At 40.1% G+C, this 14,770-nt stretch overlaps 1 protein-coding gene across 2 annotated transcripts in view; it reads right to left on the bottom strand.

Annotated features, from left to right (window-relative positions):
* Nucleotides 1-14,770, bottom strand: part of CFAP20DC (CFAP20 domain containing) — a 149,174-nt gene that overhangs the window by 72,599 nt on the left and 61,805 nt on the right. For both annotated transcript variants that reach the window (XM_075574786.1, XM_075574787.1), the window contains exons 9-11: nt 6,280-6,416; nt 4,064-4,244; nt 2,691-2,792 (exon numbers count right to left, since the gene is read on the bottom strand). In XM_075574786.1, coding sequence (XP_075430901.1) covers nt 2,691-2,792; nt 4,064-4,244; nt 6,280-6,416 — 420 coding nt within the window. The remainder of the gene's footprint in view (nt 1-2,690; nt 2,793-4,063; nt 4,245-6,279; nt 6,417-14,770) is intronic.

Genomic DNA, 14,770 nt, shown 5'->3' with positions numbered 1-14,770 from the left:
AAATGTACTTGGAAATTATGACATTACCTTTATCATGTATACATTGTCACTGAAACACTTAACTAATGTTATTTGTGGCGTATTAGCAATATTTCGGTTTTATATAAGTTCCAATGATGAAGTGACCGGTGAGTGGCAAAACACGCTGCGGTAGACTTGAACTATGTAGATCCGTTGGAGGCATGGAGAGCCTAGGAGTGATGTCACCATCAGTTGCAGCGCCGAAGTCATGCCAGACTCTCCCCCATGGCCAAACGGGATTCGATGAGTATTTACAGACTAGCTTGACTTTTAGACTCGTAAATTTATATATATATATATATATATATATATATATATATATACAGCTGAACCCCGTTATAACGCGGTCCTTGGAGTCCACATAATGAGACCGCGTTATAACCAGGATCGCGTTAAAATGTCACCGGCAGCCTTTTTGAGGTTAGAAGAAAAGATGAAGGCCTCATTGACCTCAAAAGCGGACACCTATTCTATTACAGAGGTACAGTTAATGGAAGAATCAGTGGAGTAGCCTTGATCATTAAAAAGAGATGGAGAAACAACATAGTGGAATATGAAAGCTCATCAGAAAGACCAACCAGAATCGTCATTCAGTTGACAAAGAGATACAGGTTTCAAATAATCCAGGTGTATGCCCCAACATCAAGTCATGCAGACAATGAAGTGGAAGACGTCAACCATGAAAATGAAGTAGAAGACTTCTAACATGAAATCAACCAATTTAACAACAATGGAAATTGTCACCTCAAGATCGTTATGGGAGATTTCAATGCAAAGATCGGTGCCAATCAGAAAGACAAAGCATCAGTTGGTAAGTATGGTTACGGTAACAGGAATGAATGTGGGGAGAGAATTTGCAGAAAGTGAAAACTTCTATATCATCAATGAATTCTTCAAGAAGAATCCAAAAAGAAAATGGACAAGAATGGACCAAGCGGCGTCAGGAATGAAATGGACTAAATCCTAACTAACAAGAAACATGTGATTAAAGATTGCACAATCCTTAACCATTTTGACACATGGAGTGATCGCTGATTTGGTTTGCTGCAGATAACATCTGAATCCAAAGTTGGAAAGAAAACTGATTAAAAAGAAGACAAAAACAAATCAACATCAATAACCTCAAGAATAACAGCAGACAATTTCAACTAGAGCTGAAACGCCACTACAGCTTGCTTAAAATGCATGGAGACACTTTAACAAATGAATATGAAGAACGTTTGAAGATTGTATTTGAACACGCACAAAAAACTGGAGGAATCGCTAACAAAAAACAGTAAAAGAAAATATCTGAGACAAAACAATTAATGAGGAAACGACAAGAAATGAAGCAATCTCAAGATGCAAGAATAAGAATTGAATATGCAGAGCTGTGCAAGACAACCTGCAAATGTACAGTATAACTGAAGATGTAAGCTGATGTAATTGTGATACGGGGAGGAAGACTATTGAAGATAACAAAAGCTTAAAGAAGGCAACGCAGTGACTTATGGTTGGAAAGAAGCAAATCATTGCACTCAAACAAGATGATGGATCGACAATATAGGAACGAGCACTTAAGCCTTCCGGGAGCCTTCACCATTCTTCATGGATTTTATTGCTTTTGCCACTTCTTCTTGATGCTATCCACAATGAGATTATCCTGTTACAGAGTTAGAAGTTTCAAAGCATATTTTCTCCAGTTCCTCTACCACATGCCCTCTCAATCCTATCCCCTCATACCTTATCACAACTCAAACGTCTGTCTTACTCCCCACTCTACTATACTAAATGACTTGCCTAGGCGCCACAGCTTTCTAATAAACCACATGTTGTTTTCCTGACTGGGTTGCTCACTTTCCACAACCAATCACGACCTTACTCCCCACTCTCACATATCTTAAGCATGCGGTGGTCACAACTATTCCTTAAAAACAACCTAGGTCCAAATGCCTTAGTAACTACTGTCCTGTATCCCTCCTGCCTTTTGCCTCCAAATTGCCTGAATGTCTCGCAATCTCCCGTATAACCAACATTCTTAATTCCCATGCCCTCCTGGACCCTCAACAATCTGGCTTTCATACAGTTCACTCAACAGAGACTGTGCTCACTAAAGTAGCCAATGATCTACATGAAGCAAAATCCCAAGGTCATTTCACCCTACTAATCCTACAGATCACATACAAAGTTCTCCTTTTTATATTTAAGGATCTTTACTCATCTGCTCCTCCCTGCATATAAGCTTTGATCTCTCGCTATGCCGCTGCTCATCTCCCGACCTCTGCCCAATAACGGTCTCCTCTCCACCCCTTTGACCACTACCGCTCCCTCGCCTTAATCCTTTTTCCCTCACTGCCCCTTACCAGTGGAACTCCCTCACACTTGGTATACGCCAAGCACCTTCTCTCCCCGCCGTTAAGACCAACCTTAAAACTCACCACCTAAATGAAAGGTTATAATAGTCCAGACTAATGACTGCTGTCCCACACCCACAGTCACTCCTTAAAACCTGACCTGTGGGGAAGGGGGGGGGGGTGTCTTGATGACTGCTGTTGAGCACCCCTTGCCTAAACCACTCATTAATCATAACGCTGGTAACCGAGGTCTACAAACACAATAATTCACAAGCAACAGGCACAGCATCTTCATCACAATCACTCGCCGTGGAGACCATCCAATGATTTACTTACCGATAGTCGTTGCAGTCCTGTCCTTTTCAGCACTTCCGACACCCCTTATTCTGTTATTCCTTTCCGGTGTCGATGGGTCCGGCGGTGGCTGAGGTTGATAATCTGTTCCAATATATAATTATTAGTGGAACCAGAAAGGTTAATATATTTGTAGAATAATGCACTACACGCCATATACAGTATATGGAAAGCATTATGCTGTCATTCCCGTATATACTGTACATTATTTACAACTACAACCTATTTTTGGGGGGTGTTATGCTTCATATAGTATGTAGCGAGCGCAGAAATAAGAAGTAAAGGCTACTTGTATTCTATATTTATATGCTTTATCTAGAGATCAGGGCACTATTGGGCTGAACCCCACCACTGAAGTCAATGTGAGCTTCCGATTAGCACTATCACAATGAATGTTACCAACTGGTGATAATATCAAGGATATTTGTTACAAGAGAAGACTCTTCAAAGCACTAATTTTTGTCAAGCAAAATAACCTACAGTACATTGTGAGAAGTTACAGTAAGTGTGAGATAGGAAGAATAACATGACTAGGACCTGTACTAACCCCTCTAATTTCCTTTACATTGGAAATCAGGTTCTCTATCAGTAACACTATGCTTAAGTATAATTTAATAATGTAAGTGTTGGTAGAGCTGCAATATCAGACCTTCTCAGTGGGACCATATTAACTAGGCAGTGATACGCCTTTAGGCCCCTTCTCATCCATTTGTTTGAATAGACCATAAACTGCATTAAGGCTCCACACCATTTAGTAAAGTTGAGCCTTGGTGTATGATGTTAAGCCTCACAATGCCCCAATACGATGTGATTGATATGGAATGGGACATCTCGCCACTGCCATTTAACTGCCGCCGGACATCTCGCCACTGGCCTCTCACTGCCGCTAAGGTAAGTGCATTAGCATTTAATAGTATTAGGGGTTCACTTTAGGGGTTTTAGGGTAAGGTGTTAAATGTTTTATTGTAAGGGGTTACGGTTAGGGGTTTTAGGGTTAAGGGTTCGATTTAGGGGTTTTAGGGTAAGAAGTTAAGGTTAGGGGTTTTAGGGTAAAGGGTTAAGGTAAGGGGCTTACCTTTGCGATTAAATGGCTGGCGGCTGATCACCCTGAGCGGTGGGATTGCTGCGGCGAGATGCTGGCGGCTGAATATTTAAGACCATGATTGATATTCCATCAACGGGACCCAACTCGGTTTTCCCCAATGCATCAATCACTCCATGTTTAAAAACGTGTCGCCAAGCCATACAATAACATTTTCCAACATGTAGTTATTTGTTTAATATATTCACATTCTCCTGAGCCTAAAAGCTTGCGCTTTCACAGCGTCCCTGATTAAGTTCAATTAATTAATTACCATGAAGATGTATCGCCTTTTTTCTTGCCTGTTGAATGTTTTCTTTGTTTCTTCGAGCTGAAGGATGAGTAACTATTGTCAAGGGCAATTCTCTCTGCTCAGTAGCATGTGCTGATCCATCTCCCCTTTCTTGAGACAGCTGGTGCAAGGATCTGTCATGTCTACTTATGGATCTAGTTGTCTTGATGAAGACAGTGAAAAAGTATTACAAGCAGATGTAATAGCGTTAGCAACACAAGACACTCATTTTACAGAGTTCTGTATGTGAAATATAGATGTAGTTAGTGTTTGAAAGCAGCAACCAGAGTACTAAATCTAGCTTACCTGATCCTGGAAGTACAGAGGTGCATGACTAGTATATGGAAATGATTAAACTTGCCCAAGCAAATCTTTGGAAGAAACACATGATACTCCCCTTATTCAGTGGCTTGCAAGGGTTAAATATTTAGTGAGCTAAGGTTGAGTTGTGAAAACGAGGCAGTCATGCCCTGTTGTGAAAACGAGGCAGCAAGGCTCTGATTTAAATAAGATTTAAAAAACAAAAAACAAAATGACTGGGTGATGGCTGCTTTACCTACAGTGGGTGCTCTCTGAGCAGATACCTCAGGGCTTCCCAAATATTTCTCTAATTAACACTTAATGAACCATTTCACTTAGTCAGACTTACGCGCGGTGTTGTAATTGTAAAGTGCTTTGGGAGAAAAGTGGTATGAAATCAAGTTGTTATTGTTACATTATTACTATTATTATTGTTACATTATTATGTTGCTAGTTGAGTTGAGTTGAGTTGGTGGCACAAACAAAATATTATTCCAAATTAGGGGAGCGCAAACTTTTGCTGCTGCGCTCCCCTGTCTTCCCAGCCTGCATCAAATGACGCTGCAGGGTCATGTGACGTCACGTCACCCGCGGCATCATTTGACGAGTGTGATGTCACGTCCCATTGCCCATGGCGACGCATCACAGAGTGCCTGAATCTCGGTAAGTATAGCGTTGCAGAGGCCTCACGCAATCCCCCCGCCCCCGCATTTAATTTAAATGCCTTGGGGAAGAGCGCGGGGCCTCCGCAACTGCCCGTGCCCCCACAGAAAAATCTCCCACCCCCCGGGGGCACGCCCCTTAGTTTGCGCACCGCTGTTCTAAATGATACTTTTTTTGTTATTTGTAGATAGAGGATTAATTGAAATTGATGTCAACATACCATTTCATAGATCAGGGGTGCTCTACTCCAATCCTCAAGGCCCTCACCCACCCCCCAACAGGCCAGGTTTTCAGGATATCCCTGCTTCAGCACAGGTGGCTCAACCAGTCCCTGCTTCAGCACAGGTGGCTCAATCAGAGGGTCAGTCTTAGACTGTGCCTCTGATTAAGCCACCTGTGCAGATGCAGGGACTGGTTGAGCCACCTGTGCTGAAGCAGGGATATCCTGAAAACCTGGCCTGTTGGGGGGAGGGGGCTTGAGGACAACAATGTAAAACACTATCAACAGGATGTAGGGAAAGGTTTAGGAACCAAAAATGAGGTGGTGATGACACGTTACAGTTACTTAGGTATGTGCTGCCCAGAAAACCTGCTGATGAGGTGGAAATAGCCCAAAGTAAAACGATGGAAAATTATTATCTTCTGAAGTTCAATATTTTATTGCACAGATATCTCCCCGACAGGTATTGGGACCGATGGCATCCAAAACAAATATAATGCCCAAGATAACAGTCACGGGTTTACTAAATAAATAAAAAGCAAGCACAGAATTCATTAGAATATAAGAAACAATTGCACAATAAGGGGTGCCACACCGTCCCCTTAGGGAGAACCGATAAGCATAACCCCCCCCCCAAAAAAAACCCCACAATTGTATGTAGCATATACTCACCCTGTAAGAGCATAAATTGCAATTGTACACATATGTTCCTTCAATAAAGATATGTGAAAAAACTTAGAGTGGGGGTTAAAACGACTCTATCGGTATATGACTGAACCACTTTACTATCATGTAGGCCAGTAGCACAATTCCTAAGCACTATATACATTAATGGCGCTATATAAATAAAGACATACAATACAATGTATTATTGGGTGTCTAGTTAAATAACTCATTTCCATGACCGCCTGCAAATACATGTACTTTTATCAAATGGGAAACCAGAAGGTGGAATTTCTAGTCCCAATGCATATACAGCGGCCTATTAAACTCATTTGTGCAATGTGTTCCTTACCTCTGCCGATGTTCTAGCACTCGGCTTCTTGCCAGTGGGCCGAGGTGGTCCCAAAACTTTGGATCCAAATGCAATGTGTGATACGTCTTGGTTCCTGTTATTCCGGGAATTTCCTTGTCCTCTGTTAGAGAGTTGTTCTGCAAACAAGTACTTTTATTTTATATTATTCATTTTTAGCAGAAACAATGAAAGCAGTGCAGAGTATAGTGCAAATGTCTCTTAGTATCTATTGTTAAAAACCTCTGTGTGATCAATGTCCTTTTCCTATTTCTGCCTTTCAAAAGACCTGGCTGATAATTTAGTTCCTATAATTAACTGCAATACTCATAGGCGAGGTACAGTTCTACGCAATCTACAATCAGATCCATGAATCTAGCTGCCTTTCCAATATGCGTGTGGTTCCTCTACCTGATTTGGGATGGCGCTTCAAATAACGGGGATTGCTTTGGGATACCTATGAAATAGCCATGTTAGCTACACTTCACTACACTACAGATGTGCAATTTTTTTCTTACAGTCTTATTTTTATGTGAGGGGAAAGGAGTATGTATGATACATATTAAAAAATTTGTCAAATCTCTACATTTACAACTTTTTTTTCTTGGAACAGGTGGTATCTTTATATGAACATTTATCACGTAAGTGGCTCAGTGAGTAAAGGCACTGACTCTGAAAACAAGGAAACCGAATTTGAACTAAGGGAGCCTGGTTCAAACTCCGCTGTCAGCTCCTTGTGACAATGGGCAAGTAATTTTATCTCCCTGTGCCTCAAGCAACAAACATAGATTGTAAGCTCTGTAGGGCAGAGACTTTGTCAAATTCTATGTACACCTGTACTGCGCACTATAAGCAATTATAAAGCGCTTTGAGTCTATTGGGGGCGGGGGGGGGGAGTTATGAGTTTATATGAAGTTAATATTATTAAATTCTATTCTTGGTGGCACAAACTAAATACTATTCCATATTATATTTATTTGTAAATAGAGAGGCATCATTGAAATTGATTTCTACATATCGTGCCATATATGTAATTTATTGATGCCTTGCAGAGCATTTAAAAGACAACAACCTTGCCTACAAGTAACCAACACTGTAAAAACCAAAACTGTCAACAGATTATAGGGAAAGGTTTAAGAATCAAAAAGAAGGCAGTGATGTCACTTTATAGTTAATTGGTCAGACCTCACGTGAGCCCAAAGTTAATCAATAATGTTACACCATAACACTGAAAAGTGTTAGTCAAGGTTTATATCCTTGAGATGTGGTGAGGCTTAGCACTGTTTAGTAGCTGTGGGTGCTAGCATGTCTTCAGACACCACCTGTAGACACTGCATGGCTCATTCTATCACAGGTTATCATCTGCTGCCAATCCCCCCACTTAGGACATTTGGGCCAAAGTTCTCAAAGCTTTCTGCCCCTGTGATAAGGGAAATGCAGTTGCCATTCTAAAAATGAACAGTCTTATTTGGTTTATCATCAATGACTTTAATTTCCAGACTACTTTGGGATGCTGCTTATGCAGATGCCAGTTATAAAAAAAAGCGATTACCATACAAATTCAGTTTAGGATCAGATTAGTTGACGTCAATTAATTACATGAATCATCAACATATCCTCTAACATTATGGCTAAATATTAGAAGATAAGGTAAATTGCTGAAAAAAAGCGGGCGGTTTTTATTAGTTAGTAAATTTCAAGGAAACGTAAAAGATAAAGCCAGTTTCTAATTAGATCAAAGCTCATGTATCCAAGTTCACAGGAAAGGAAATCCATTGGTATGAATGTGTTTTTTCTGCATGAAAAGAAATGACCATATCGGCTCATAACATATTCATAGCGTAAGGTGACAAATTAAGATGGGTTAAATCCCATGGCTTAAGACACACTTTTTCTAACACCAATGAATTTCTGTGTTGGTCCAGAACATTTCAATTCAATCTTTCACTGTTTTCCCATATCTATTAAACAGACAAGTACAGTAAGACTACTGGATCTTTCATAAAATGGTTGTAATAAACATTAATTGCTTTTTTTTTCTGACTCAGCATCCCAATTATCTTAATACTTTCAATTTCCTAACTTGCTAAAAGAAAGTAAATTTAAGCCTACTACGTGAAAGTCTCAATCAACCTTTCTTTGCTTCGCAGCAAATTGGTGTCTGCGTGAACAAAGATGTTTAAGCTACCATGTAAAATGAAGTTAATGGAGTTTTGTGGACAGTCCTAATCGTTATTAAACAAGCTTTCAACTGTATGTATAATTATATTGTCCAAACATAAAAACTCTCAGTTGGTTATTTTATTGATAGGGATATTTTAATTAAAAAGGAGTTGTTCATAGATATAGTTTATGCAGGAGATTTGAAGCCCTTACACGTTTCTAGTTCAGACACACTGGTAAGATCACGTACATTCTCAAAAAGCTCATTTAGAAACACGTCTGGGAGGCAGTGGAATTTGTATATGAACAGGCTTTTCTTGATTTAATTAGGAAAAACAGAGGTTTTCCTTTTATTGTGTATTTTTGAAACTAGTAAAAAAAAAGAATACAAAAACTATTTCCGCGTGGCTCGGTTTGTACAGAACTATACGAATCTTCAGTGGTTCAATGGCATTAACTTAATCGTATACCCTTAAACCACAACTCCACAACCTTATAAAAGGATTTTCCATCTCCCAGCATGCAATGGGCTCCCCCTTAAATTGCAGTGAGATCAGCTGACCTGCCTCTTAGAGACGCCCTAGCAGAGCTGCCTTGCACATAACAGTGTGTCTGCTAAGGTAAGTCAAATATACTTAAATTAAGATATATACATAAAGAAACTATTTTACAGGAAACCAAATGAGACAAAGCACACCGGAGGTAAGTAAAACTCATTGTATTCACATAAAAAAAAGATGGATATCTATAACTTACAATTGGGTAAGTAACAAAAGACATCCATCAGTATTAATAACGTGGAGTCCCAGAGTCCGTAGATGGATTACAGCAAGGACCATGCGTGATAGGTCCCCGGACAAACTAGTGGAACTGTAAACACTGATTGTATTGTTCCATCACAACATAGTGACGTAAGAACCTTGCGACCGACGCGTTTCACTTGTTAAACGTGCTTCATTAGGGGGGTCACGTTCACAAAGCTCTATACTCTTTATATACCCTTCCAATAGATCAATCAATCTATCAATTAACAAACATACAAAAATCACAATCATAGAGGGGTTGATTTCCACAGAGCATCTGGTCCCTAAAATCTGACCTACTTAAAAAAGGAATGTAAATTACAGATTACAAATGAGTAAATCCCAAATTGTTCTCTCTGTAGTAACTGTAGGTCTCTATTTTCAGATATGATATTAGTAGGAATACTTTATAAAAATGCAAGGCACGTGATTACGTGTGTGGTAAAAGTGCGATAAAAAAATGTGTTAATGATTTATCTAAAAAATTATTTTTGATATATTTTGCATTTTAAAGATGTTAAAAAATCTAAATGTTCAAACTTCTTTTTGGTCTTACCGGTGTGTTGCAATCCACATGTACACTGTATCAGGAATACAATACAATGTCAATAAATATATTCATTTGATATGTGTCTCTGGGGTATTTGATTTAAAAGTATAGATCCCCAGGCCTTAACTTTCTAACCGTTAAATTAACCCCTGGTTGGGACTAAAGGACCAGTATGTTGAGAGCATTATAATGCTGCAATCCATGCGGGTTTTTTCTTACATTGGATTGAAGCAGGGGGTCTCTGGAGCTGGACCCCATTCATTTCAGCTCCGGAGACCCCCTGCTTCCGGAGATATTGTACAGACCTATGTAGGGGGTGTCAGTAGCCGCTCCGTTCGGCTACCAGGGTTCTTGTAATGGCGGAGTTACATAGCTCCCGCACCCCGGAGCCAATAGGAAAGCGTGACGTTATCAGGATCGGTTACCTATTGGCGCCACGTGACGCGGGAGCTTAAAACGTAAAACCCAGCTAGCTCAGCCAGAGTGGCTACCGGCACCTACTACAGAGGTATCTCCGAGAGCAGGGGGTCCCCAGAGCTGAAATTAACGGGGTTCAGCTCATAAAACCTCCTGCTTCAAACCTGTGCTAGAAAGTAAAAACAATTAAACCGGCATGATTTGCTTCTTTAAGAAACTCGGTGCCAGTATACTTTTACCGGCCTGTCTAAAGATTACCTTCAGTATTGGGGGTAACATTTCTTTCAACATAGGATCCAATCATAATACATTCCAGTGGTTAGAAATTATATTTTGTATTTTTCGATGTCTTCCATTATATTTAGTGATAAAAAAACATTGCAATTCTTTTGTTGGGTTTTCTTGCCATATTATTTTATATTGTACTCGCTATTTTACTCCCCACACTAGCATCCAGATCTTTATCAGATTTATAGGCTATTATCTGATTACCGTTTCATTTCTTTTTATCATTGTTTATCTGATTTTTTTTGTATTTGAACGAAGACCCTCTGTTTTTTCTCGGCTTTTGCAAATGCATCCGCCACAATCTTTGCATTATAATTCTTTTGTACAAATCTATTTTATAAATGAGCTTGCTCTATACATTTGGAAAGCTCCAAACAGTTTCTTGTGAGCCTTAAAAAGGAACTGAAAGGGTATTTTATTGATCAACCTGTTGTCGTGATTACTGGTGGGATCAAGATAAGAGTTAAAACTTACTTCTTTGAAGAACGTGCTCGTAAATATTTGGCCATCTTTGATATCAATTTCTAAGTCAAGGAAGTGTACTTTCCCATTATGAGTCTCATGAAAATTCCGAACTGAATGTGTTGAACCCAGCAACAAAGGCCGATAGAGATTTGCCTACAAAGCTCTCAACTACGCTGCCCCCCTTTACATGTCAGGCCTCATCCCCAAAATATATCCCTAAATGCCCCCTACGTTCCGCACATGACATCCGCCTTTCCTCCTGCCTTATTACCTCCTCTCACTCCTGCCTAGGAGACCCCTGCTGCCCCCTCTCTGGAACTCCCACCCATGCACCCTCAGACTCTCCCCCTGCTTTCAGACATTTAAAACTCCCTGAAAACTCACCTTTTCAAGGAAGCCTATCTGACATATCTCTAGCATCCAACTCCCCCCCTCCAACCCTATTGGGACCAGCTGTGCGGCTGGACAAATCACCACGCTATCTGACACCCCTTAACATCCACACCCTCACACCTTAATGTTTATCCCTATTTGGTAACTCTGTTTATGCAATATACTAACCCCATTGTACCGTGCTGTGGAATATGTTGGCGCTTTAAACGATGATAATAATAATACTAATAGGGATTACTCATCTCCATCCAAGATAAGTAGCCCGTCATTAATGTATGTTCTCCAGAGAACTAACCATGTAGAAGATACATCGAAATTCCATATAAACTGGCCCTCCCAACAGCCCATATACAAATCGGCAAACAATGAGGCAAAGCGAGTCCCCATCGCGGTGCCACCTCTGTAAATAAAATCGCGATTTAAATAAAAAATGGTTGTGTTGAAGAATAAACTAAATACTATCCAAAATAAAGGTTCTTTGAAGAATTGTCCAAATTAAGGAAATAGTCAACTGCTCTAACACCACCTGAGTGGGGGATACTAGTATATAGGGAGGTAACATCTAAAGTTGCTTACCTATATGTGGGTTTCCAAAGCATAGTATCTGCAATCTGTAAAACATTAGTAGTATCTTTGAGAAATGATGGCAGATTAAAATCCAATAACTGTAAATGGGAATCTATTTATGCCGAAAGATTGCAGATTAAGGAATTGATTCCTGACACAATGGGTCTTCCAGGGGGATTACTAATGTTTTTGTGTATTTTGGGTAAACGATACATACAGCAATAGGAACAGTAGGTTCCAAAACTAACAACAACTGGAATTCAGCATCATTTAAAATGCTAACATTTTTGGCAGGTGATAGTAAATCTCTCAATTTATCTAAATATGATTTAGTGGGATCCTTGTTCAAAAACGTGACACATTTGAAAGCAAATGAGATGCTACCCTATTACAGCAGTCTTGAATAATGGTTCCGCCACCCTTATCAGCCGCATGGATAACTATTTCTAAAATTGTACTGTACTTTAGATCCCTACATTAAGTGCACATTTTTCTTAACATTTCCATTTTGTTGAAAAGGAGATCTATGCATAGAGTACAGAACATAGATTAACAAATTCCTCCACTACCAACTTCCTAAATGTTTCTTCAACTGTCAACTGAGCATCAAAAGCGTCAGGACATTTGACAAGTTTATGAAACTGTTTCCACATGAGGATCACACTAATTGGCGTTTGCAAAAAAATGCATTTCTCTCCACTTAGACACTGCACAAAACAAACCAGTTAGGTGGCTAGCCTAATAAGAAAAAGGAATAACAGAAAGCAGAAAGTTTTCACACAGAAGGGGTTAGCCAATTCTTGATATATTTGCATTGAAATAACACACTTAAAACAACTTTTAAAAAAATCTTATTAAAAAGGTAAAGCAAAACACCTAAGAACAGGAAGTGAGAGTTAGACAACAGGAAGTGAGGGTGGGACAACAGGAACTGAGGGTAGAGGAGTTATTCATTAAACTGTGATTAGGGTGCTATAGAACGGGAACTCGAATTGACTTCAATGGGAGTCTCCTTGCGTTAGGGCTCTGATTAGCACAATCACAGTTTTCAGGTTATTCTGAATGCTAAGGGGAGTCCGATGGTGCATGGTAGGTAATTCAAGAAGCACCGGAGAAGTCTTGTAGGGATGAGTGAGGAGGTAATAAGGCAGGAGGACAGGCGGATGTCATGAACATAACATAGGGGGCATTGAGAGGTATATTTGGAGATGAGGGCTGAGATGTAAGGGGGGGTGTTGTTGAAAACTTTGTAAGTCACAACTAGTGTTTGGCGCAGCAGAATTGGGTTATGTCCGCTAAAAACTGTGTTTGACTCCAATTTTTCAGGTGGGTTAAATCGCAGGGTAGGTACATTAAGAAGAGGCAGAGGCAGCAGAATAGGGCCGTCGCCCCCATAAGACCAAGTGCCTCACCAATATGGCATTCGGGGGCCTCGCCTCCTTCCCACGAGGTGGTTCAACTTTGGCGTGCCAGCAAGGGAGGGGAGCCACCTGACTCCAGGCTGGTCCGAAATATATTATTTCCACCGACTATTATAAATCTTACACTAAATTGATCATTACTAATAATATATAGTAATATATAATAATAGTTAGGAAAAGAAAATCACATCATTGTGTTTTAATTTAAAATCAATATGTGTCACATGTACAGTATGAAGTCTTAATACATACGACGTGCATTTTATGGAAGTTTATATAACTTTTTTGTTTATTACTAACACATTTTAAAAAAATGTAAACGTTGGACACAGAGACATGTCGCCAGATTTACTGTCTCCAGGCAAAGAAGTGAAAGTCCGCAACACTGGAGATAGTGGAGCTGCGGTCACGCTGCAGAGGGTTCATGCTTCCAAATGAGACTCTCCTGAAGGGATAATCCTCCAGTGCTGCAGCACCAGAAATAGACCACATACAGGCATACCCCGGTTTAAGTACACTCACTTTAAGTACACTCGCGAGTAAGGACATATCGCCCAATAGGCAAAAGGCAGCTCACGCATGCGCCTGTCAGCACGTCCTGAACAGCAATACCGGCTCCCTACCTGTACCGAAGCTGTGCGCAAGCGGGGAGACTATAGAGCCTGTTACACATGCGTTATTTACATCAGTTATGCACGTATATGACGATTGCAGTACAGTACATGCATCGATAAGTGGGAAAAAGGCAGTGCTTCACTTTAAGTACATTTTCGCTTTACATACATGCTCCGGTCCCATTGCGTACGTTAATGCGGGGTAAGCCTGTAGTGTCCATTTTCCCTTGGGTTGATCATGATTTCTTCATTTATTTATAATTGCGACAGCAATTACACATAATGAATGCACCAATGTGTTCTTATAAGTCCCCCCCCCATCAGGGGACCGAGTTAATTATCACGACGCGCAAGATCCTGCATTACAGTAGCTCACTCTGGTGTGGGCTAGCGGAGACTCCAGAGATGGCACAGATGTAGCCAGGCTTGCTGTCCCCGGAACCGCGGAATAAATAGGAACCTACTCCGGCTCCGGGGACAGAGAGCAGCAGCAAAGAGCTGAACTTTATTTTTAATCAGTCAGAAATCTCATTCTGGGGGCATATTTCCCTAGTTGTAGTGCAAACTTTGTATGAAGTCATAAATCCAATGAATTAGTGAAAATAAATTTAAAATATACAGTAATTTCTGACATACAGTTATGATTTATTTGAGAAAGGTAACTTTATATTTAATTTAAACTAAATTCCCAAACTTACCTAATCAAAATTTTGATCATGAAGTCCTAGCCTCGCTGCTATGGAAATGAATACATTCATAGTCTTGCAATTTTAAAGTAAATTACTGGTTTTGATTTGAGCTCGGTGGAGCACT

Source organism: Ascaphus truei, chromosome 17 (genome assembly GCF_040206685.1).
Source record: "Ascaphus truei isolate aAscTru1 chromosome 17, aAscTru1.hap1, whole genome shotgun sequence".
Taxonomy (NCBI): Eukaryota; Metazoa; Chordata; class Amphibia; order Anura; family Ascaphidae; genus Ascaphus; species Ascaphus truei.
This window is presented reverse-complemented; position numbering and strand designations above follow the sequence as displayed.